The sequence below is a fragment of the Uloborus diversus genome, chromosome 6 (assembly GCF_026930045.1).
Source record: "Uloborus diversus isolate 005 chromosome 6, Udiv.v.3.1, whole genome shotgun sequence".
Classification (NCBI taxonomy): domain Eukaryota; kingdom Metazoa; phylum Arthropoda; class Arachnida; order Araneae; family Uloboridae; genus Uloborus; species Uloborus diversus.
This window is the reverse complement of record NC_072736.1, coordinates 58631308-58657212: the sequence shown is the minus strand read 5'-3', so window position 1 is coordinate 58657212 and position 25905 is coordinate 58631308. Positions and strand designations below refer to the sequence as shown.

The following is a 25905-nucleotide window of genomic DNA, read 5'->3' as shown; positions in this document are numbered from 1 at the left end:
CCGAATCCGGCAAGTAAGGGGGCATCGGATATCTGGTATCCGGCAAAATCACTATCAGGTGCATCCCTACTTTAAATTCATTTGGGTCATTCCGTATCAAATCAATCAAAAAGTAAGATTTTCAAGCTAACCCCTTCCGATTTTTCTAAAATTTTATACAGAGATAGTGTTTGGTAATAAAAGTAAAAACCCAAATTTTTAGATTTTTAATACAAATATTCTTTGATTGGGGGTCATTACAAAAAAATTGAATTTTGGTGGACAGAGTAGCTTTTGAACATGCATAACTTTTGTTCTAATTGCACTACATGCAAAAACTTGAAGCTCTTAAAACGCACTTTAAGATGCTATATTACATGGTACAAAAATGCAATCCTAAATTTTGAAGGTCATTCAAAATTACCTTTGACCTTGAATATTTACGCAAGCTATTGTTTTAAAAATCTTAAACAAATATATATTATACACACTATTCTGTTCTTCATTGGTGCCAAGTTTCATGTTGGAAAAATTAGGGGATCGTCTATAATTTAATGTTTCATGCAACGGATGTTTGACGATAAATTAGAAATGTATAACAATTTTAAAATTATATGTTTTTGTTTTAAATATTGTCTGCAGATTGACTTACAGATGCTATTTTCCCTGCCAGCGATGGGGTGGTCCCGGGTTTGAATCCCGTTTCGGGCATGGATGTAATTTCTTTCTCCTGTCCTTGTCCTTTCTTTGTGTAAATATGTTGTTGCGCTGTGAATGGTTGCCTACCCTCTTAACGGATCCCTATGGCATGAGTGTATTGTGGAAGTCGGACTTCACACCAAATTACGGTACAGTTGTAAAAGTGAAGCAGGGCATCCCAAATTGAATCTACGAAGTGGTCACATGGAATGGACAATGGAATACTCCAATCAACGAATTAACAAGCAACTGTTTTGAAACGTTGATTCAACTAACTGCCTCGTGTTTATTAAGTCCTAATAGAATGCTACTAGTCATAAAATGCTTTTAAAACTTTCTTTGCCTAAACATGTGATTGCATTGCAGTTTTAGTCTGTTGTAAGCAAAAGCGACCCAAACTTTTAATTTTTAGGAGGTAAAAAATTTGTAATTTGCTGAACGGAACTTTAAATTTCGCCAAATGATAATAATTTTGCTGAATCATCAGACAAAATTTTTTGAATAAGGACAATTTTGGAAGTTCATATGTTTCTCCTCCCATGACCTTCCATCGGGCTGCACCTGGTTGTAATCATTTTCATCTGCCATAACATTGTGTGCATGGAGACTTGAGACCAGTTTTTACTCAAGTGCAGAAACTGGAAGGAGATATAAAATTGCAGAAGCAGAAAGCAACCTAGCAAAGCATTGTCAATAAGAAGTATAATAAGTGTTACAGGGTGGCAACAGATCAGGGAAAAGTCAGGGAACTTGATTAATCAGGGAATTATCAAAGAATTTCGAAAAAATATCAAAAAATCAGGAAAAATTGATTTTATGAAGAAAAAAAATGTTTTTCTTTTTGCTTTACAAAATTAAGTATTCTAATTCCCTATGCATTTTCCACCAATTATCTGTTCAAAAAAAAAAAAAAAAGTAAAATTAATGAGGTGCAATTATTCACTGTCGCTTATTTGTGCATCTTTTTTCCTCAACGTCAAAGTATTGAATCTTACTTATTCCCCACAGGATGAACTTCCTAAGATTGCTTCTGTGTCTGTTAGATTGTTTATTTTACCTAGCTTGAAATTTCCTCTTACGCTTTCAATGCTATATAAAATATACAACCATACAGGCAAAGAGGAAGCCTTCATTAATGCTTTAGCTCTTTTGTCTTTATTCCATTGTCTCGAAGTAATTAGCATACTGTAATCACAATTTCAAGAGGAAACCTTTGGTTTTTGAATTAATACTATAAAAGCTGAAAAGTTATTACTTCTTTGCATTTTAAATTTAATTGCTAAAATTGAACTTTCAATAAAAGAAACTTTGTTTTTTGCCGTTATACTATATGTTGTCACTGCAGATTATAAAGGTTTTCTTTTCTTCAGCCTTAAGTGATTCTTTTATTTTATAACCAAATTGTATTCTTCTTTTATATATTTTGAAATTAACCAATTGCTTTTTTATTTCTTTTTCTGTTCTTTTTTTCTTGCATTTCAAAGTTGTTTGTTACAAAAGCAATCTAAGATTTTTTTTCGTTACATACTGAAATCATTTGAAATAGAGTTAACTTGTATACTTAAGTAAATATCTTTATTTTTTTATTGTTAAAATGCTATATTCATTCATTAAAATCTATGTTCTTGATTAGAGAAAAACTCCGTATGAATGGATTTTGAATGGTTTCATCTGTTTTGCATTGATATGTCAATTAGTTTTTTTTCACTATTACTTATTATTCTTGCAACAATTATTATACTGTTTAAAAATTTAGTTCAAAATAATTTCAAATACTTTTTAGTTCTATCATAAATACACATATGTTTTTAAGAATGATTTTAATAGTTTCTTAAAATTCTTATGCTAAGTGGTTTCTGGAGGTATTTTTTTTTTTTTTTTTTAATTTTCTATAATCTTTTCATTGTGTAGAAAAATTTAATCTACTATTTTGTAGGTTTTTTTCCCCCCAAAAAATTGACTTGATATGTTTTTTTTAAAACCATTTTATTAAAAAAGTTGCATCTTTTTAAAATATATCTTTAGCTCAACAACTTTACACAACTTAAACTGTTTAAAATACTACAATTTATACAAACATGCAATGGATTTCAAGTAGAGCAAAGAAAGAAAATCATTATCATTGGTAACGTAAATCAGGGAAATTTGGTGAACTTAATTAGGGAAAAGTCAGGGAACTTTTTTTCACAGTTCCTGTCGCCACCTTGTGTTAAGTCAAGTTTGACTGCATAATTATATAACTTGTATAATTATTTTATGTTGTCTTCTCATTGTACATCACATTGAAAGTATTTTTAATTTTTCTAATGTTGTATTATCATAATGATTATGACACATTTGGACACACATATTTGACTTTCAATTGATGGCAATTGATTTTTGGCCACTCGGAGTAACATTAAAGTTCAAATAATGCATGATCCCAGTGTTGTCCGAACATGAAACTTAGCACAAATAAAGAAAATAATTGCATACAAAATATATTTTTTCCAGATTTTTAAAGGTATAACTTTTGGAAATGCTCAAGGTCAAAGGTCAATTCAAACGACCTTCAAAATGAACAATTGTATTTTTGTATCATGTAATGCATCATTTTAAAATTCTTAATGTAAACTTTCAAAATATATAAAGTTCGAGTTTCTAACTTTATTTGTTCCAGAGTTATGGTCAGGCAAGTATGAGCTGGTGGAGAAAAACATTAAAATTTTGACCCCTTATACAAGGGCGGATACAGAAAAATCTTTTGAAGGGGGCCCTGGAAATTGAATCCCCCCCCCCCCCCAAATACGATGTTTCGTAAGAAAGTTTTTATGACTTTATTTTTTTAATTTTTTTTTTTCTTTGGATCCCTTCAGGCCAATGAGAATATACTTTTCCAAGTACATAAATATTATACACTAATATACTTTGAATGTGGATGTAAAACATCTTAAATGCTTCAAGACAATAAAGAACTAAACCCTGTATATAATGTCACCGAGATGCTATGCAATGAGCGGTTTTAATTAGGAAAATTGTCATTATGATTATAGCATGAGGGCAAGGTTATTAAGTATTCCCATACCTCATTTGAGCTTTTTAAATTAGTTTACATTTTACTATTATATGATAAATAAAATCATAGTTAACCAATAATTAACATTTTTAATAAAAATGTTAATCACTAATTTCATCATAGAAGAAATAATGGTCGAATCATGATATTACGTTCCCTTGAATTCAAAACCAGCGAGTTAAATGTATTCTGCCACTATGGCCAACGGCTCAAGTGCTTCTGATTTTGCAAACAAAAATACTTTTATTCAAAATATGCTGTGTGTGTTTTGTGTTTTTTTTGAATAATTATATAAAAAAATTCTATAGAGAAGTCAATTAAAAATAATTTAAAAAATACTGAAATTAATTGATCCTTTTGGAGGGGGGCACAGGCCAACTGAGCTCCCCCCAAAATCCGCTACTGCCCTTATATCTAAAAAACTATAACAGCTAGAGGGTCAAAATTTGATTTTTTTATACCACTTAGTAAATGGGTATGAACCTGCAAAATATTGTTATAATCTGTGAGCACTCACTTTTTAAATGTGTGAGTTGACATGGAATGACTCATTTCTTAAACATTAATGTTATGTTACTTGAAATACATTTTCATGTTTACAAATATGTGTGTTCAATATATTTTCGGCTATTTTAAATCTCTACTTTTGAGTTGCTCATGAAACTAAATTTTTCTTTTCTATTTTATTACATAGTCGGCTTAATCCAAGTTTTCAATAATCTAAGACGGTGTTGGTCCTGATCTATTCCGATTATCAGGACTCGACTGTGTTTAATAGTTTTGTATATTTTACAATTTTATTTATCATATGACTACATATATATTTTATACTGATTTCTCCTCCCCACTTCTCACTAGGTTTCAAATTCTTCTTCCAACAAGCTGGCCAGCTGAACCATTAAGACCTATCTGCTTGCATTTAGCAGGAACAGGAGATCACGTAATAACCTATTTTTGAAATTTATATTGCTCTTGAACGTATTCAGATGTTTAGTACACTATATTATATTTTATATATTGCATACTGTATTCAATATTGTATAAAATGTGGCTGCAAAAAGCATAGCTATTAAAATTTTTATAAAGAGAGTTTAAAACTGAGTGCTCTTTTAAAAAAACTATATAGCCGATCCATTGGGACACTTTCAACTATTCACATTTTAAATAATTTCTTGAGAAAAAAGAGACCAATCTGCTCTGTAACTTTTGTCACAACAAAAGTATGTTTCAGCTGGCATTTTCCAATAAAAATTAAATCATCCATGCATTTAAAGAACTAGCAACAAATTGACAAAAACTAATTTTTTTTTTTTTTTTTTTTTGATCATCTTTCATCATAAATGACTGGAAATAAGTTGTAAATTTCAGAAACTAATTGACTTACTATGTATAATCTTTTTTTTTTGATTTTCATGGAAATTACTTGTATTTAAAAAGTATAAGCATTTCTTCCAAAAATATAAATGAAAGCATATTAGTATGTCTTTTGACTTATAACACTCAGAGTTTTTGGTCAAACCCTACCAAACTTTCAGAGAACTTGACAGCATACAAAAAAATCATTACCCAAAAATTTGAAATAAAGTATTGAAAACTTGATAAAATATGAACATTTAAAGCAATTTCTCACTGCACATGCAGAAAGCAATTTATAAATTTCTAATTTTTGTAGCCAAATAGATTTGGCAACTTATAAAAATATTTCAAGTTAAATTCTAGTTTTGTTGCAAATCACACTGATGGATCGCAGGCAAGTGTTGCCAATTTCTTAATGATTCTTTAGGATTTGTCGCCTATCCAAGAATAATTGAAATTCAACTCATTTGGTCTCTAATATCTTTTTAAATTTTTATGATATTCAACTGGAAATTTTTTTTGATAAGTTGCCAAATCTGTTTGGCTACAAAATTTTTTAAATTGCTATCTGTTACGTATGTGCAGTGCGAAATTAATTGCTTTAAATGTTCGTGTCTCGTGAAATGTTCTATTTTTTTATTTCAAATTTTTTATAATAATTCTCTTGTATGTTGTCTGTCAAGTTTTCTGAAAGTTTTGTAAGGTTTGAGGACAAACTCTGCATGCCATTAGCCAAGAAACCTGCAAATAAAATTGATATTTTTGAACGAAATGCTTTTATCTTTGTGAATATTATTGATCATTTCACCAAAACCTGTAAAAGTATTGTGCATTTTAAGTAAACTGATTTCCGAAATGTAGTTTCATCCCTATTATTAAGACTAAAAGATGATCAGAAAACTGTTTTGGTTTCTTCAAATTGTTACTTGTCCCTCAAATAAATGGGGAGGGGGATATCCCTTTTATTGAAAAATGTTAGTTTACCTTTTATGTGACAAAAATTACAGAACAATTTATCTCTTACTTCTTGAGAAATTCTTAATGAGTTTTTGAATATGTCCAAATACTTTTGGTTGCATAGTGTATTGTATATAATGTACATATTAAACGAATATAATGCAGTTTGTCGAAAACAACACAGTGCATATTTTAAATGAATGCAAAATTGTTGTACCAAAGCATATAAATGTTAAACTTTCTATTTATTATGGAAAAAAAAAGATAATTTGAATATATTGTGAATTAATTTCATTTTTACTTAGGCTTTAAAGTTTTTAAATTTGCTCAATTTATTCAACATTGTATCAAGTGACATAGCTATGCTGAAGTAACTAGCTCAAAAAGCATAGCTATTAAAGTTATCCTGAACTGAATTTAAAACTGAATTTTTAAAATATGTGATGTACATATTAAATGAGTAGAATAAAATTTGTTGAAAACAGCATAATTTAACTTAATCAATTCATGCAAGTGTTGAATAGTGTGCTATTCTTCATGGGGGGGGGAAATGTAAAAGTTGAGGGAGATATGTCTGTTTAGGATATCGATCCTGTATCGAGCACTTTTGAACAGACCATGATGACTTAGTTATAATGACGTTGGGGAACTGCGGGACAAGGTAGATGTTTAACTTCAATCTCCTGTTTATCAAACCATGATTAGACAAGCCCCACTGCATGGATTCGAGCTTCATTGTCCTGGAAAATGGCTGTTTTCTGCAGAAAACAAATTTCGCATCTTAGGAAGGACCTGGTCAGCTAAAATTTCTATATATTTTCACCCAATGATCCATCCTTTCACGGTTATTATTATCCAGTATAAAATCAAGAATCAATTGTCTGTCCATATCATGACAGATCCATTCCCATGCTTGATAGTTGGAAGGAGATAATCATAACGATACTCTTGTGTAGGTGCCGTCCAAATGTTCACCAGCATCAGACCGTATTACTTTTTTCCACTTACCATCCAATTAGGTTTTGTGAGTGTGACACCACTCATAAACCACACCGCGTTTGGCATTAATATGTGTGACAAGTGGCTTGGAAATTGCTGTTCTACTTTAAATATTCTGTTTATGAAGGTAATTTCTAACTAATCATTGACACTAGAAAATTCAAATGCTGATTGTACTCTTTGGTCAATTTTGCTGAAGTTGTTTGCTTTTTAGACATTATAACCACTTCAGTAGTGTTCAGGCTAGGTCGTTTTTGAAGGGCGCAGCGCCCTGCCCTTTTCCATATCAGCAGAATGCGCACTGCCCTTCTTTTAGATCGCCAAATGCGCCCCGTCCCTTTCATAAAAAGATGCCTCAACCATCGTTTCGACCTGCCGCAATATTGGGGCAATTTTATTTGTCCAGCGATTGTCTGCAAAAACGCCCATGTCTTATCATTGTTTCCAGAATTTCACCCTGAAAACCGCCCCATAAACAAAAGGGGAAGCAAATACCTTGGCAAAGAGGGGATAAGATTCTCAGAATTCAAATAGGCTTATCAGTATGAAACAAAGGCATGTTCTTCCTTCTACCGAGGGTGGGTTTTTGAAAGGTTGTGGGAAGGTGTAGGGTCTTCTGGGAAGGGAGGGGGGGGGGGGAGCGTCATGGTGCAGACTAGACTGAAGTTTTGAAAGGTGTTTTAAGTATTATTTCTCCTCTTGATTTTTTTGGGGGGGGGGGGGGAGCACTCAGTACTTTTTGAATGGTGCATCATCGGTCTTGGGTGGGGAGGGTGCCCTTTTTAAAAAAGTGCCCCTTTCAAAGACCAGCACCCTGCCCTTTTTTTTTCTAGAGTGAACACTACACTTCAGTACCCATCAGCCTCTTTCTTTGAGCTTCTCTTTTCGTCAATTTTCTTTAATTGAGTTTGTATTGCCATGTATATAGACTGTCATCACTTTTGGCATATTACCCCTAGAAACACTGAAAGATTTGGGTGTTTCAGTTACACTTGCTCCAGTTATGCAGGCTCCTACAATTTGGCCTCTTTGTAAATCTGAGTGGTCTGATATTTTACACTTTTGAAAAAAATCCAAGAGTAATAGAACTTCAAAGAAGCTAGCACATACTACCAAAATATAAACATTTCTAGTTTAATAAAACTGATGTCAATTATTATGTTTTTATACCTACAAAGCAGGGTTGAGTTTTGGACTGTTTGAAACTGGTTTAGGACAGGTTTGATAATATTTTTCTCCAAAATGTTCATTAAAAAAATATTTTACTGAAAAAATTGCCAATAACTCTATAAAAACTTCCTTTTGTAAAAATATTTATGTCCTAAATTCACAACACTGCAAAGACAAATAATTTCAGTTCCATTTATAACTCAAAGGAATGTTATTAAATGTGCAAGGTTTAAGTGCAAAAGCTTAATTTTTTAAATAGCTTTTGCAAATAAGCTTTACATGATGTTTTAATGAAAATTATTTTTTAAATCAGATTAAAGAACCATAAATTGATGATTAAATATATGCACTTCAATTTTAAAACTTGAGCTTTTTCTTTTTTTTAGTTCATATTTTTAATATAATACATTCTATGACAACAAAAAGTTGTAATTTATTGCATTTAAGTAGTTATTGCACTATATTTTGAACCCTTTCTTTTGCACACATGCATAAATATTGAAAAATTTGGTTACTATTGTAGAAAAACAAAACAAAACTCATGCATACAAATTGAATTTTAATGAAGAAATCAACTTCTATGTAACTAGATTAGAATAAGCTGTATAAATAAGCTACATGTATACTTGAATGTTTAGTTTAGTAAATATTCAATATCAAACATGTGTCATAACTTTGACATATTTTGTTCTGTTTTTGATATTTTCTCAAAAAATAGTTTTGGACGCAAGGTTTTTTAACAGGACGGTAAAAACCTTGCCAACCCTGCACTCATTTGCCCACATGCATAAATATGGGAAAATTTGGTTACCATAAAAAAAAAAAATATGCATACAAAATGAAAATTTTTATCAAGAATTAAACTTTTATGCAATAGATTAAAATCAGCTGCACAAAAAAGTTGATTTTTCACGTTGAATAAATGTTCAATATAAAACACTACTTTGATACATTTTATTCTGTTTTTGACGTTTTCTCACAAAATACAATTTCTGTAAAAATATAGTATTGGACACAAATGTTTTGGCAGGGGCGTAGCTAAGGGGGGGTTTTGGGGACAAACCCCCCCCTCCCCCCCGAAAAGTTAGTCTCAAAAAAAAAGAGAAAAAGAAGAGAGAAGTGAAAGAAAAAAAAAAGAAGAAACGGAAAAAATTCCAAGCGATTATATATATATATATATATATATATATATATATATATATATATATATATATATATATATATATATATATATATATATATATATATATATATATATATATATATATATTATATATATATATATATATATATATATATATATATATATATATATATATATATATTATATATATATATATATATATACAGTCGAACCTCGTTATCACGACACCTTTGGGACTGTCAACAAAGTGTCGTCATAGCCGGAGCGACGTCATAACCGGAATATTTAAAAATTCATAATTATACATTTGTTAACATTAAAATTAGATTTAATGAAGAAAATAGTAGTATGTATATATACATTTTAAATTAGATTTAACTAATGTAAATTTGAATTATTGGTAGATATAAAAAAAATATTTATTTCTTAAAGAAATCTTCACTTATTATTATTATTTTTTGTGTAACTAAAAACTTTTCTAACTAAATAACTTTTCTATAGCATTTTTAACACTCCTCTTTTTCACGAAAGTATCAGCAAGAAAGAAACTAATTCAAGACTCTCCACCTGCTTTGAATTCCTTTCTATTGTCCCTCTTGTCAAAGTATGAAACCTGTACCTTTCAGAACTTATCTACTTGCCCCCCCCCCTCCCCATTCTTGAGGTGTCATGCCTGGTCAAATCTCTTGCAGAGTCCGAAGTTCCTACAACAAACATTTCCTGATGTTTTCATTATTTTACAGAAAAGTTAACAATTGCAAAGAAATATTTGATCCAGTCGGCGCTGTTCGAAGTGTCGTCGTAACCGGAGGTGCACCAAAAAGACTGTCGTAAAATCCGGAGCTACTTAATGTTAAAATTATGTGGCATAGGTTCGAGACTTTGAAAAAGTGACGTGACATCCGGAGTGTCGTGAAATCCGGGTGTCGCGATAACGAGGTTTGACTGTATATATATATATATATATATATATATATATATATATTATATATATATATATATATATATATATATATATATATATATATATATATATATATATATATATAAAAAGAAGTAACCCCCCCCCCCCCCCGAAAGTCGGGTCTAGCTACGCCACTGTGTTTTGGAGAGGATGGTAAAAACCAGGATTTTTACCGTAATGTCCAAAACCTTGCCAACCTTGCTACAAAGCGTATTCCGAATTGTCACTTTTATTCACAGGTGTGTCCATTATTTTAAGTACCACCTGTATGATGATAGTTAATATTTTTTACCTAGAAAAACAGTTTAATATTAATTGAAACAAATTACTTGCAATTAAATTATTTCATTTCAGTTCTATTGGCGAAGAAGAATGCTGATGGCAAGACCTCTCTTGAAAGATGCTGGTATCGGTTCTATTTTACTGGAGAATCCGTTTTATATCCTTTTGAAACTTATTTTATGTCTTAATGTAATAATTGTGCATTTTGTTTCAAGTTCTTAATAGTGTAAAAAAACAAAATTGATATGTCATCATCGGCAAAGTCAAATACAGTGCAGAACCTTTTATCCAGGAACCAAAAAACCAGGAAACCAGAAAACCGACAATCTTTTGCCGATTTTCCCGCCATTTTTAAAAATACACATTTTCGGCAATTTTTGAAAAACTAAGCATTTTTTTTGAAGTACCTAAAAGAATATGAGCGGTTTCTTAATAAATACCATATTACTCATCTATAACTCAGGAAAATGTTTGCAAAAATGAACTTCATAGGCAGACTTAGATAAAATGAAAAGCTTTCTGCGAACACAAATCTTAACTGGAAAATTTTCTGCAAATAATTATTTTGCCTAACTCGCCCTTGAGTAAAAAATTAAATTTATATTCAAATAAGAAAGAGACAAAAAAAGAGTGCTTTAAATCATTTAATTTTTTTTTTATAATAACATATAGTTTGCTTATTTTTCACCAACTGAAGAAAACTGCCAAAACCATTATTTTTTTTACACGTGTGCTTTAAAAGGCTTTTGGAGAAAGGCTTTTACAGAAACAAACTCTGGGATTTTCTTAAAAATTCCCTTTAAAAAAGATTTTTTTTTTTTTTTTTAATTAACGTTAGCAATTTGAAAAAAAATTTCTGCAGAGCCAAAAATTTTTCTGCGAACGCCGTTCGCCCAGCGTTCGTCTATATTATGCAAGACTGTTCATAGGGTTGTCTTTAACGCAAGGAAAAATTTCCGGAAAAAAGTACACATTTAAGGCTGAAATTTTTGTGTTTCATTCCAACTGAAAACTAAAGAAATGAATATTGTCACATTATAATGCAATATTTTATTGAATGGACTTGAATTAAAACCGTTTACAGCGGAAGTAAAGTCGCAAAAGCGCGTGAAACGCCGCAATTCTCGAATTTTCCGGATAGTTGATGGTGGAACCTAGAAATCATTAAACGCAAGACTGTAATAAGGCTGCAGGAACTCATAAATTAAATTTCAAATGATATTAACTTTATGGCAAAAGCAATAGTTATCAATAATCCCTAACGTCAAACCTTTACAAAAAAGTGAAAACACATTCATGAAAATTAATTCTGTCATACACTATAGTAGAAGAATCGCGCATTTACGTTCAAAAACTTGTTTCTTGCCCTTCCCTTCATTCTCTTTCATTTTAAAACATCAAAAATTGGTGTTTTTCTTCCCTTTTCAAACTGAGTGTGAGGGTCTCAGGTCTTATTAAGTAACTTAAGGTTTTTGGTGTTTAAATTATTCTCTCACTAGTAGTTTTTAATGTTTCCATATTGATAAGCATTTCTGAACTGTTTTCTTCTTATTTTAATATGTATTACTATTTGTTATAGTAAATTAAGCTTTATAAACAATCGGCCAAAAGCTCCTTTTAGCGATCCAGAAAACCGGGAAATTCAGATATCCGGGATAGCTATGGTCCCGAACTTCCTGGATAATTGGTTCTCTACTGTATCTTAAGAAAATGAATGAGGGGGAGGGGGAATAAAAGTGTATGTAAATGTTAGAATTAATGTTTAAAAAAAATAAATAAACAAATAAAATAATGAATTATTTCAAAGAATTCTGGAACACTTTGAGGCACAGAACATAAAAAATCCCTTTCTTTATACTGAGAGCAGGTGAACTCAGCTGAAGCCGATGCATTGAATGAAAAAAAGTAAATAAATAAAGGCTTTGTGGACTCAAGTGAAGGCATTATGACTCAAAGTGACCAAAAATGACCAAAATACAATTTTTGTGTTTAAATTTTAAAAGTGCAAACATTGAATGAAAGAAAAAAATGTCAATTTTCTCAGAAATTGAAATTTTTCTGAACACTGAATTATTGGCACTATTGTTGTGGTGTAACTTTTGTCATACATTGTATCTACACATTGACAGACTAACCAAAATCAACGAACTGCTGTTCAGTCAACATTATTTTGTGCCCCTAGTGTCCAGTTTTGATGTTCTGTCAGTCCATCTTAATGGGGTAACGGATAAACAAATACCACTCTTATACAAGTAAAACCTTCTGGAACTGAATATTTCCTATAAACGTAATGTTAAAGATCCCCGCTTAATTAAACATATACCCCAAATAATCAAATAATATTGGTCAGCTTTAGCAAATATTTTGTTGAGGAAATTTTTTAATAAGCTAAAAATGAACTAAGTGAATACTTAATTCAGTGGGCACCGCTTAATGTGATCACTTTGAGACAAATATAATTTGATAACAATAACCGATCGATAACAATAACCAAAAAGAATCCAGGAGACACAAAATAATGATTTTTTTTCCAATTAAGGAGCATGTATTTCTTTTTCTCTGTGTTTTTGCAACTTTAAATTAAAATTGAAATGACTCAACTGAATGCAGTTTTAAGTTATAAATTACTTAATTAACAGAATGAAAGTATCTGAATCATAAAAACGTAATGCTAAATTATGCAATTTTTAATCTCATAGTGATAGGTGAAATAAAATATGACCGTTTTCTCCGACATTTGTAAACTGCAGTTTCAAAGCAGATTCAGCTTTTCTATCTTTTCCAGCATGGTTTCGCTTGTTTTTTAAATTTCCATTTTGCGTCACTTTGTTTTCAATCTCGTCACAATTCTTTAGCAGCTTACAAAGTAATGGCTGAATTTATTTTAGCTGTGCTGTGGCATTTCTTTGACTCAGCATTGGTAAATTGTTGAAGCGTTTATAAATGTACATTTTTTCCTTGACAGATCATTGCGCTTTTCCACCATGGATTAAATGTTTGACCGTTTAAAGAGATTTTTAAGATAATTGGACAGGAATTACTAATAAGAAAGAAACTTATTTTCCCCTGGAGCTACATTAATTCTCTCAAAGTGGCAGGAGGCGACCACCACCTGCAACAATGGAGATCCTACATCCATTGTGCCTGTAATATGTCCAGCGACTGATTTTTTTTATATGCAAAAGAAAAGAATCTTAAGGGGAGTCTGTGGTCACTGAGAACGAACTTCTTGATGTTTCATTCCTGAAAGAAGTTTGCATTACTATTGCCACAAAATGCCACACAAAAAGTTAGTCATGCCAGGATTTGTCATTGACTTTTTTTGATTGAGGAACAAAAGCAGGCGGAAATTTAAAAGTTAATGAAAAAGTGATAGCGATAAACAAAGACACTGATTACAATATCCGACTTTTTTAACACATGTTAATATACAAGTGTTCCGGGACTTTGTAGTTCTAACAATATTAAGCAAATGATAACATTAACCGTGATCATATTAAACAGCTCAACATATAATCATTTACTTAAAAATATAAAATAATATTTTTCATTAACAATTAGCGAGAAAAACAACATTCACGTTCCATCAAAATGTTTCCACATTTCTCATTACTATAGCAAAAAAAAAAAAGCAATAGATAGTAGAGAGGATAATTAAATTAAATAACACAGAGAAATATAAACCTTGCAAACAATAAATGAATTAGTAAGTATTAAATGTAAAACATGGCAGATGAGGAGGAAAGAAAAAGGAGTTGTGCCCAAAAATTCTTGAGCAAGCAATTCACTGTTATGGACTTTTTCAAAAAAAATAATTTAAAAAAAAAGTTTCCAAATCAAACATTTTATAGCTCAAGTTATCAGGTACTTTTTGTAATTTTCATATGTACTTATAATATGTATACTATCTTATTGTTTATTTAGTTTATTACAAAATTTTTTTACCATTGACATCAATTACTTCTTTTATGTAGCTTTTTTTTTTAATTATTATTACATTTTAAAACAAATGTTGTCAATTTGGAAAGGTAAAGAAAATGTCCCCCACTTAATCGAATAATATTTCTTTTAACTGACAGTATTTGTTTAAATGGGGCCAATACCGTTAAGCAGTCAAAAAATTGGCGGGTCAGTGCTTTGTGTACGCTACTATGTTCAATTTTTCAGTATAAACAATAAATATCCATAAATAAGTTTTGAAATTGTGGTTGTGATATTTCTAAGATTTATTAAAAATCAAAGTGGAATGTTTACATAACTCTTTATAAGAAACTTTGGCATATGTTTTGGCTTTCATTTCATCATGTGTCTTTTTCTTAACACTTCATAAATGGCTCCAGGAAACCTAAAATTCAGAGGTAAGATAATATTTATTGCATTTTTTAATCAAGGGTAACTCTTTTCCTAAACTACCCTAAAATTCTGCATTTTAATTGACAAGTTACAGAATTCAAGAAAAAATAACTTTTGAATAACTTGCCATTATTAGTTAATCAATAACTAAAATCAAATTTCTGTTCAGGGTTTTGGAATGTAGGTTAGTTTCACCTTTGTTAAATGTAAACATTATGTAAAATCATTAAGATTTTTCAAAACTCGCTAAATGTTATTAGTATATTACATATGTTCGACTGCGATAGTTATAAAAATGCATATACAGAGTGCAGCATATCAAAGCAAATGTTTTTTTTTCCTCCAAAAGTTAAATCAAAATACCTTACTAAGTAACAAGGGCAAAGGCTGAGAAAAATGAATAGATGCACCACATGAAGCCCACATGCTAGATTAGTGTCTAAAATATAACCTCTTTGGATATCTGCTAACAAATAATGGCAAATTATATCAAAATGTTTGTCTAATTTAAAATATTTTCGCAGTGCAAATAAATATCACAAGCATTTGGATGTAAGTATGAGCATGACTTGTCTCATTTTGTAGTCTTTGAACAAGACAACTACTTTGTCAAATCCACTTTAAAGTTATACTATGCACTTAGTTAGGAAGAAGTTTTACATCTTTTCATCAATGCTGTTTCACTCATAATCAATCTTCCTTTTGTAACAAAGAAATTTGCTTGTTGGATCACATCCCTGACCATTCTCGCTTCCTGCAGTTGAAACCACCTGCTTGTGGTACTATGATACTCAAATATGATTTTTTTTTCTATCTGGAATAGGATTATATCCGTCAGCCAAGTGGAAGCAGAATGTAATATGTTCACTGAGTATAAATCACCGAACCACCATTACAAACACATTACGCCTACGTCATTACAACTATTGCAAATGACACAAATACTGCTATTGATTGATATCACTTTTACTACTGCATTTCCAACACAACTCACATTTTTTACATAGTTTGCCGCCACAATTTAAGAAATAGGCTGAATGTTGGAAAATAATGTCCTAAAATTTGAGCAAATACAGTATAACCTCGATTTTATATATAACGATTGTCAAGGAACAGGAAAAATCATTGTATCACGGAAATCGTTAAATCAAGGAAATAGTTCAATCGAGGAGCATAGATATTTAATGGAGTCAAATCGGTCCTGTGAAATGTATCCTTAAATTGAGGAAATTGTTAAATCAAAGTTATACTGTATTTAAAATTGTCTATAATTTAGAAGCAAATCATTGATAGGAATCTAATCAAAAACTTCATTGAATCTAATTGCTTGTTTACTTGTTTGATCCATCACTTATTTAATGTTGTATTTACATGGTGTCCAGGAAAGGACTCCCTGATTTCAAAATTGAATGTCTCGACAAAGACTCGAAAACAAAGGCTGATATTGGAATAAAATAAATGACATGTTTCTTGTGAAACCCATAAAAATCACATACAGAAACTTAGATATTAGTTTAAAAAATTGCCAATAGGGGGTGCTGCACACTGTTATTGCAATGCAAATACCCAGAAATAGTGCTGCGAAGGGGTATGGCGCTTCAGCAGTAGTTTTGCCTCTCAGAGGCACTTACATTTTCGCTAGAAATTATTGTCCAACCTCTTCGCAGCACTATTTCTGAGGACTTGTACAGCGTGCAGCGCCCCCTGCTGGCAATTTTTGTTATTAATTTCCAAGTTTCTGTACATGAATTTTATGGGTTTCACAACTAACATACCGTTTATTTTATTCTAATATCGGCCTTTGTTTTCGAGACATTTAATTTCGAAATCAAGGAGTCCTTTCCTGGACACCCTGTAACTTTGTCTTAAATTAATTCTAGTGCAGATGTCACTCCTCTTATAATGAGATTTGTTCAACAAAGCCTCAAGAGTCATATATTTTGCTTTGACTGCATAACAAAATGCAAATTAGATTCTGATATGTCTAAAACATAGTTTTAATCTTAACAGGTTTTGTGAACAATTGTTTAAAGCTCTTTTATAGATTGATACATTATTCTTCAAGATTATTTAAACACAATTGGAAGATAATTATGTAACATTTTTGATGACATTTAAAAAATGTTAAACTTTACCATTCAAAAATCCAAATTGGGAACTTTGTAAGGATAAATCACAATTTCAGTCTTCAAAATATCATAACTAGTCTGAAATAGTTACTAATTATAAGAATAGTTTCAAAATGCCATCTCTATGCACATTCAGAAGCAGGGCCACCAAAAGAAGATGGGCAGCCATGGGATAAGGTTTTCTTGTTAGTAGGTAAAGTAAGGTTAAGGGTCCCTTGTTAATTTGTGTCAAGGTCCAGCTAAGCTTTTGTCTGTTTTGGAGGTAGATAATTTTGATTCATAAGTATTTACTTGACAAATCTCCCTTAATTTTCTTTTTCACAAAGTCAATAATCAAGAATTTTTCAATTTAAAATTTGAGCATGTATAGTAAAAGTGATGTGTTTTATTTTGTTTGGTCCTCAGCATTTTCATTATAGTTGGGTTTGACTGGCACTGTGCTCCCAGAATTGAAATATGATTTTTCTCCAGGCGTTCAAGCTTGCACAATGTGTCTGACATCTTTGTGATGGGAGGATGTCTGATTCTGGAATCCCTGGCTCTCTTCTACTGGTGTGAGAGAGAAGGATTTGGGCCACTTGGCATTTCCGGCATATCCATGGGTGGACATGTATGTATGACTTTTATTCTTTTCTTTTTTTTTGCATTGTTTTGGCCGCTTGATTAATCCATTTGCACAAAAGAGACATTTTTAGGCTTATACTTGTAATGGGGTCGTTTTCAAAATTTTAAAAGGTTTTTCGGAAAGAGCATGCTTAAAAGCATAGAATCTGACAGTTTTTTAAATAATTTGTTTAAGTTTAATATTTTTTAAAAAATACTTAAATCGGTGCTCTTTCATCGTTTAACACTTCTGCCGATGACATCACAAATGATGAAATACCATTCATTGTTGCCATTCACGGTCCAAAATATTTAATTCGCATCTTTACTCACGTGTATTGGCAACAATATGGCTGGTAGCAAGCATAGAGAGCAATTTTAATTCGCTTCTTGATTATCATAACGTGGAAACGTAGTAGAAAGATGTGCCAAATTGCATCATTTGTGACGTCATCAAGACCACGCCTTGTTTGAAAAATTGGACATTTAAAAAAATTAATTTAAAAAAAACTGTTGGGAAAATGAAAGTATTTTCTTGGTCCATGTTTTTTTTTTTTTTTGCTCATTCTATCCATTTCAATGACTAAAAGTAGTACTTTTGACCGAAGGAAACCACCCCATTTCCTCCCCTAATTTCAAACTTTGGCTTTTAATCTCTATATATTTGGATATAAGGGGCCATTGTATCACAATATGAATTAAGTATGGAAGAACGTCTATACTCAATGCATATTATTTCAAAAAAAAAATAACCCATGGCCACATATATGAAGATAAATTGATTTATCAAATCCAGGGTGGGGGTCTATTTCCCCCTCCTGATTCCCCTAAATGACGAGCCTATGTGTATTTGATGTAAGTGAGTTGTATATGATTGCACTTTGAAACATAGTAAAATTAGTGCATTACAACTTATCTACAGTTTTTTTTTAAAATGTTGATGTTCAGATATCGTTCACTCCTTTCAAAAATGTCATGTCTGAAAAATTAGCGATTTTTTGCCATGAATGCGTAGCATGTCTCTGCAAGACCTTCTATTGCTTAATATTTTGCCATTAGAGAGCAAAAGTGTGGTATTTTCATTATCAAGTATTTTCAGAATGTTCTTTTTAAGAATGTCACATCTTTGGTTTTGCTTGATCCATCAGGCACAAGATACATAGAATCATAGTCAATTTAAAAAATGCAAGAGCTATAGGATCCCCTTGTGTATGCCACTGAACGCCAGATGTTCTTGAAAAAGACCTTATGCATAGGAAAAGTTCGATCAGTGTCTTGAAATATAGTTGCTACATATCTTATTTTTAATTTTGAAAATCGCTCTTGTAAAAGCCAGTTTTTTCGAGTTATGACGTTGTTGAAAGGAGTGAGCAATTTTTTAATAGCCATTTTTTAAAGCCATTGTAATATCAGATTCCACATTAAGTAGAGGGATTTTTTTTTTTTTTTTTGCAATGAAATAATCATCTTATGCTCTTATTAAAAGTTATTTGTTGTTTAACTAACTAAAACGAAAGTCAATAATTTGCTCCACATACTGCTAATATGAAATTGCCTTTTTTGGTATTTATGCATGATGAATTTTCTCTGTGCTTAGTTTGTAACTTTTTTTGCTTAGATGGCTTCTCTTGCGGGATGCAGCTGGCACAAACCTTTACCAATTGTTCCTTGTTTGTCATGGACGACAGCTTCATGTGTCTTCACTGAGGTGATTTTTAAAAATATTTATCGTATAATGTGTATTGTATTTCCATGGATTACAGGAATAACTTTTTTTAGTAGTAGCTAAAGTACCATATATACTGATGTTTAAGTCAGGGAGCCCCACACCCCTAAGGGCAAAGGAGCACCACCCCTCAATATCGTAGAGACCCCCTGCCCAACAGCAAGAGCCTTCCCCCCAAATGAGAAAAATACCCCTCAAAATATCCCCTGCCCTAAAAATTTCAATGGTGTAGTTTGCACCATGATGCCGGCCTAGGTGGGCACCACTGTATAAGTTGAATCTTGTAATAGTCAACCCCCTAACTTCTTAATCAAAATGCTGGCAAAAAAATAAATTTTTGTATTTGATTTTAATTGCCTTTCTCTGCTGATTTTTTTGTTCCAGATTTCGATAAATCATGGCTAATAGGCATAGAATCTAAATGCAGTTGAACCTTGTGGATTCGAACACGAAAAAGGTTACTAAGATGAACTACATTTGCAATTTCCGTCCTACTGTATTTACACTAAATGCTATTTATTGTTTTTTAGATAAGATGAATTAATTTTAGAGGCCATTTTGGTTTATTTTTCGACTGTATATGTACAATGTTGCTGAAGAAGCACTATCAGCCTTTCAATTAAATGAGCTTTATGAATATTTAAATTCTAAACAGCAAGAAAGTCTGTGATAAGTAAGTTTCAGGGATGAAATTAATCTTTAATTGAAATAAATCAAATTTTTAGTTGTATGAACTCTAGATAATTATTTGTTCCCTTCTAAGATATTGATATTGTCAACTTCATAAACAATAAATTAATTCCCTCCCCCCCCCCCCCACAAACCTGTGTATAAGTCCACCCTCCTTTTTTCAACACCTAAAAATTTTGTTAAAAAATTTTTATTCATAAATATTTATAGTCTGCCTCGAAAGTTTTAACACTGGCTATAAAATTGGTACACATAACTCTATTTTAATGAAATTTTAAAAACTAATTACTTCTATCCTCTTCTTTATATAAAGTTTCAAGTGCATCAGATGTTGTTGTCGTGTGTAATGAAGTGCAGAGTTCAAAAGGTTTAGATGCCTCCTAAAGTCTTGATGACAAGATCTGCTAATTCTGGAGCCTAATGGCTGTAGAATATTGCAATAGGTGAAGTGCATCAGATAACGTGGAATTGTTTGGTAGCATTTCGTATGATAAAATTAAAGTGGTCAGGATCATAATTTCATGATAAATAAAAATAACAAACCCATTGAGATTGAATTTTGCTCCACAAAGTGCAACAGATTCTCTCAATATTTTAAAATTAGCTTATAGTGCTATTATGTCTTGTATTTCTATTTTTCGGTGGTATAACCTCTTTGCGGAGGATAGAGAGTTGATTGAAGACAACCAAAGAAAGGAGTGAACAATTATGAGCCGCGAAGAAAAACAACAACAACAACAAAAAAGCAACAGCTTTTTTTAGAGGACACCCTATTGAGAGCTGTTTATTGATAGAAGAACAAATTGGAATACTAAAAACCATGAGAAAAAACAGCATTAAGAATGATTAGAAGAAAAGGCAGCTGTACACACCATCAACACTTTTCGGCCAAAAATTGAGTCCTGTCCTCAGCCACCTTCCCGTCTTGTCTATTTTGTGTTCCGCCTGGCTGCTTGTTGTTTAACAAACTAATGATGCACTTGAAAGGAGATGCAAGAAGCCATGGTAATGAAATTTAAAAAGAGGAATTGTTGAAAGTCATGAAAAGGCTGTAAGAACATGCCAAAATGGCCCATATACTTTTAATGAAGACTATTTAGAATAAAAAATTAGTTGAAATTTTTTTATAACCTTTTTTTCTAGCCAGTCTTATACAACAAACATTTTTCTTCTGTGTATGTTTCAAGTAATTCTAATAAAGAAATGAACAGATGTTTTTGTTTTTGATTTCCATGGTTAAAATGTACATGCATATTGCATATGCTGAATGATTTGTCCTTGGGATAATTTTTAAATTTTTCATAGGTTCTCAACATAGCCACTTGTTGTAAATAATTTTCATACGTATCTCTTTTTGTATTAGGTACTAATAATTCTCCACAATCCCAAAGAATGAATAAAGTTACATAAAACTAACTTCTGAAGAACGGGGATGTAAATGCACTTTCACAACTATTTTGTTGAAAGGCATTTTATCTTTCAGCAGGGTAACTGTTAAGCTTCGGACAAAAGTCTGAGATTTATGATTTATTCCTTAAAACTAGATGTGTCATTTTCTTATTAGACTCCTGCTCTTAACATAGTTTGCAATTCTGTTGCTTAAGTTTTTGAACATGCCTACATTGTCTGTTGAATAATGCACGGTTGTAAGGAAAGTACCTACATGTAGACTGCTTTGGAAGGTAAAGTGCAGTATCTGCAAATGGTTCCATTTTTTATCATTTTTGTAATACATTGTACTTAAGCTTCTTGTACAAGCTTGATATTATGTTTCTGCTGAAAATAAAGGACAAAAAAACATCAAATTCCAAAATTTCTTTATTGTTAGTATAGAATCCAAAGCATGTTTCTTCACATATGTATCTCGAAACCCCAATTTTGTAAATACTGCTCTTTACCTTCCCACTGCAGAAGTCTGGTCTCTAATTTTCTGGTTATAATGGTGTTTGATACTTTCATTGGCACACATCATTTCTATAAAAACATAACGAATTGAATGAAGGAGTAAGTTTTTTTTTTCATTACAGGGCGTTATGAGTGCTGGAATACCTTGGCCTCTATTACAGAATCAGTATTCTTCTGACCATGTCTACCAAGATGAGATCTGGAAAATGCTTCATTCTCCAGAACAGGTACCTTATTTGTTATATTGTGAAAATAATTATTAATTTTGAATTGGCCTGTGTATGTTGAGTTTATTGTGCTACTATGTATGACTTCCATGTTCAATTATTTTTTAAGCTATTTCATTTCCTATGATTTTTAATTCCATGTTAAAAATAAAAGTATAAATGATACTGCTTATAGTTTGTGTGTCTGTGTCAGTAGTATACTTTGAGTTTCATAACTGGACTGTATATCACTGTACAGGTCTTGTCTCAGAAGTTTTATAAGTGGCTATTAGTTTCTTTGAGTTTTGAGGTACAAATGGTTAAAATAGGTTTTTGAATTTTTCCGAAAAAAAAAAAAATGAAAGAAAAAAAGAAAATCATAAACATATAAGAAAAAAATAGTAAAGCCGCAAAAAAGCTGCATTTCAGATGAAATAGTCATATGGTTCATTAGCCCATTAGTAATTAGGATAAGATACAATTTTGCAGATAAAAGCTCACTATTCAAGAAAATAATTAGTCCAATCCCCCCCCCCCCCCAATTTATGGTGGAATATTTTATGTTTATTTTAATAGCTAGCAACAAACATCCAATTCTATTTTTGGAAACTTAGGCAATTAAGACTTTTGTCTACTCCCATCTTCCAAATGACGAAATATGACTAGTAAGTGAAAAATTTAAGATAACAAATAAATTTTTAAATAGTTGCATAAAAGTAATTTAAAAGTTAAAAATCCTCAGGAAACTATAACTTACATGAAATCAGTTTTTAGCATGTTAGTGTCTGAAGCAATGATGATAAGATGAATTTTTTAAAATTATCTCCTGATAACTGTCAAAAATTAAGGTACATAAATCTTGATTTTCCAAACAAAAATAATAACAAAATAAAAAATCCCTACAAACATTTTGCATTATTTTCAATAGTTCGCAGAGCAATAAATATCCAATTCTGTTTTTGGAAACTTGAACACTTAAAAGCCTTGTCTACTTCCATCTTGTGAATGACCAATTATGACGACTGCGTCAAAACTTAAAGTATATAAATCTTGATTTTCCAAACAAAAGAAACTACAAAATGAAAAATCTTCATTAAACTGTAACAGGGGAAATAGTTAGCATTTTTAGTACATTAGCATCCAATGCAATGATAATAAGATTAAAATTTAAGTATTCATTTTCATTTCTAAAGAAAATTATTTAAAATAATTTTTAAAAAATTTATTTTCACCAGTTTGCAATTGAAAAAACAACCAATTCTACTTTGTACTTTTGTCGTCTGTAGAAACTTATGCGCTTAAGCATCTTGTCTACTTCCATCTGGCGAATGGCCAAATATTGCAACTGCCTTTCAAATGTAGCTGAAATGTTGAAGTAAAACACAAAACTACGAAGTTCATTCATCTATTCGACCAAAAAATTATCGACCTTGATTGATCTTTCCCCAACTTCTTAGTGGATTGTCTGCCAATCAAGGGATTTTTTCTGTGGAGGAAATAATTAAAACGAGCCTAGGGAAAGAATGGAAATTTGATTTCATCTACCCACCACTTAGTCCTTAATTCTATGAGGTTTTTCCCCCCTTTTAGGGAAACTAAGGGTTTATCCTCGGAAATACTTCCAAAGTGATAGATTGTTTTCCATCATGTTGGGTTTGGTTCATATTTCCAGTTGACGAAAGGATTTTCTTTTTTCTTGGAAACTCAAGGGGGGGGGGGGGGGGAATGTTGGCAATTGGGGAATTTTTTTCTTTTTTTGGGAAGGGGGAAGCCACTTTTTAAAACTAGATTGCCAGGTGATGAATATTTGCCTTGAATCTTGATTTCTAGCTCACTGCAGTATCCATAGTATATTGTAATATTTCAAAGAGGTAGCTTTTCCTGATTAATATTTTTAACATTATAAAAAAAGTTCTACCCATTTTAATGTTCGTATTAATCAGTTCAACATTCTACTTCATCCATAAATTTTGTTTCAAGCTGCCCAATAATTTTCTGATTCAAAATGTGGATTTTTTGTAGCAATTGTGATCTTTTAAAATTATTTTTGTGAATGTGTCATTTTTTGAAAACACTTTTTTTAAAGAAACCAATTTTATGATATTTTTGTGAAAGTGCTTTTTTTTATGCATTTTTTTGTGTAGGTACCAATAAACAACAGTAAAATTAACCATATAAGTGATTTAATTTAATTTTATTAACGATTACAATTTTGTTAATTGTTGCTTTTATTATGAATTCAGAGTATGACAATTCCTATGAAGTGGTTCCAAATATTTAATCTAAATAGAGTTTTTTTTTTTTTCATTTATGTTTCTCTTGAAGTTAAAGCAACTTATTTTGTTTGCTGTGATTAATTTAAGACCTCAAACTTCTTCCATCTTTATTCTTGATACAACCTAAATAACTAAATCATATCCCTTCATTTGTTAATTTCATGTTTACCACAGTTATCTAGCTAGAACGGGGATGATTCTTTTTCTTTTGTAGACGATTAATATTCAGCTTGTTTATCTCATAATCAACTCTTAATATAGTGAAATCATTTATTTACTCTCTTTTGAAAATCTTTTATAAAGGGAATTTATGAAAAAATACTCGGAAACATTCTTAATCAGTCAAAACTTGTTAGTATTGAAAATAAAAAATTAGCGCTGTTTCCTTTTTTCACATGCAGTATTTCATCTTAAAATGCTTTGTAGAGGTTATTTCTTTGAGGCAATTTATTTTAGTACATTTTTTTTTCATTGCATGAATCGTACATTTGTTTCTATACTCATTAAAAGCATTTAGTTTTATTTATTTATTTATTTATTTATTTTTTTTTGAGAGCTGTACCCTCATAACTTCTCTCTTTTTTGCAGTCAGATGCCTTTCGAGCAGGTATACACTTTTCCCGCAACTACCCTTCGAGCTTACAGAGGATGGAATTACTTGAGAAAAAATACGTCTCCGAAGAGCAAAAGGCACAGATGTTCATGGATGATGCCGTCCGGAGTTCCAGGGAAGAAAATTCCTTCGTCTCAGACTCTTCATCTAACTCACAGTCAAAAAAAGATGCCGGCTTTTCCCGACTGGAGGCTCTGAATTTCATGAGGGGCGTCATGGATGAGTGCACCCATCTTGGAAACTTTACTTCGCCAGTTGACCCCAGCCTTTCCATTGTTGTGACAGCAGAGCATGATGCGTATGTTCCCAGAGATGGAATCAAATCAATCGGGGATCTGTGGAACGGTTGTGAAGTTCGGTATATAGATACTGGTCATATTGCTGCCTTTTTATTCAATCATGGTGTCTTTAGGTAACTACTTTTCTATGAAGACAAATTTTATGTGTTTTTCAATTTTTACTTAGGACCTTTCTGCATTTAACAACAAAATTTCTTGCTCATAATATATGTTATTCATAAGATTGTAACCCTAACCATGGTTCATATGCTTTTAAAAAGCCTAGAAAACTGCTTGAAATAAAAACCTTGAAAAACAATAAAATTTATCTTTAGTTAAACCTATTAAAGGTAAACAAGCATTGGGAAAATATTTCATTATATGTTCCTAATAGTGCCATCACAGCAAAATTAAAAATGAATTTCAAAATTACTTTTGAAATTTTTAACTTACTGATTGATTAGCTGAAAAGCTGATTAACTTGATTCAAGCGAAGTTAAAATGCACCTGAAAAGCATGAA

The 25905-nt window shown here is 31.2% G+C and overlaps 1 protein-coding gene across 1 annotated transcript in view; it reads left to right on the top strand.

Annotated features, from left to right (window-relative positions):
• LOC129224669 (protein ABHD18-like) overlaps positions 1–25905 on the top strand; it is a 63258-nt gene that overhangs the window by 25572 nt on the left and 11781 nt on the right. The window contains exons 5-11 of the mRNA XM_054859212.1: positions 4592–4673; positions 10678–10764; positions 14938–14963; positions 17559–17697; positions 19309–19398; positions 22134–22238; positions 25082–25518. Coding sequence (XP_054715187.1) covers positions 4592–4673; positions 10678–10764; positions 14938–14963; positions 17559–17697; positions 19309–19398; positions 22134–22238; positions 25082–25518 — 966 coding nt within the window. The remainder of the gene's footprint in view (positions 1–4591; positions 4674–10677; positions 10765–14937; positions 14964–17558; positions 17698–19308; positions 19399–22133; positions 22239–25081; positions 25519–25905) is intronic.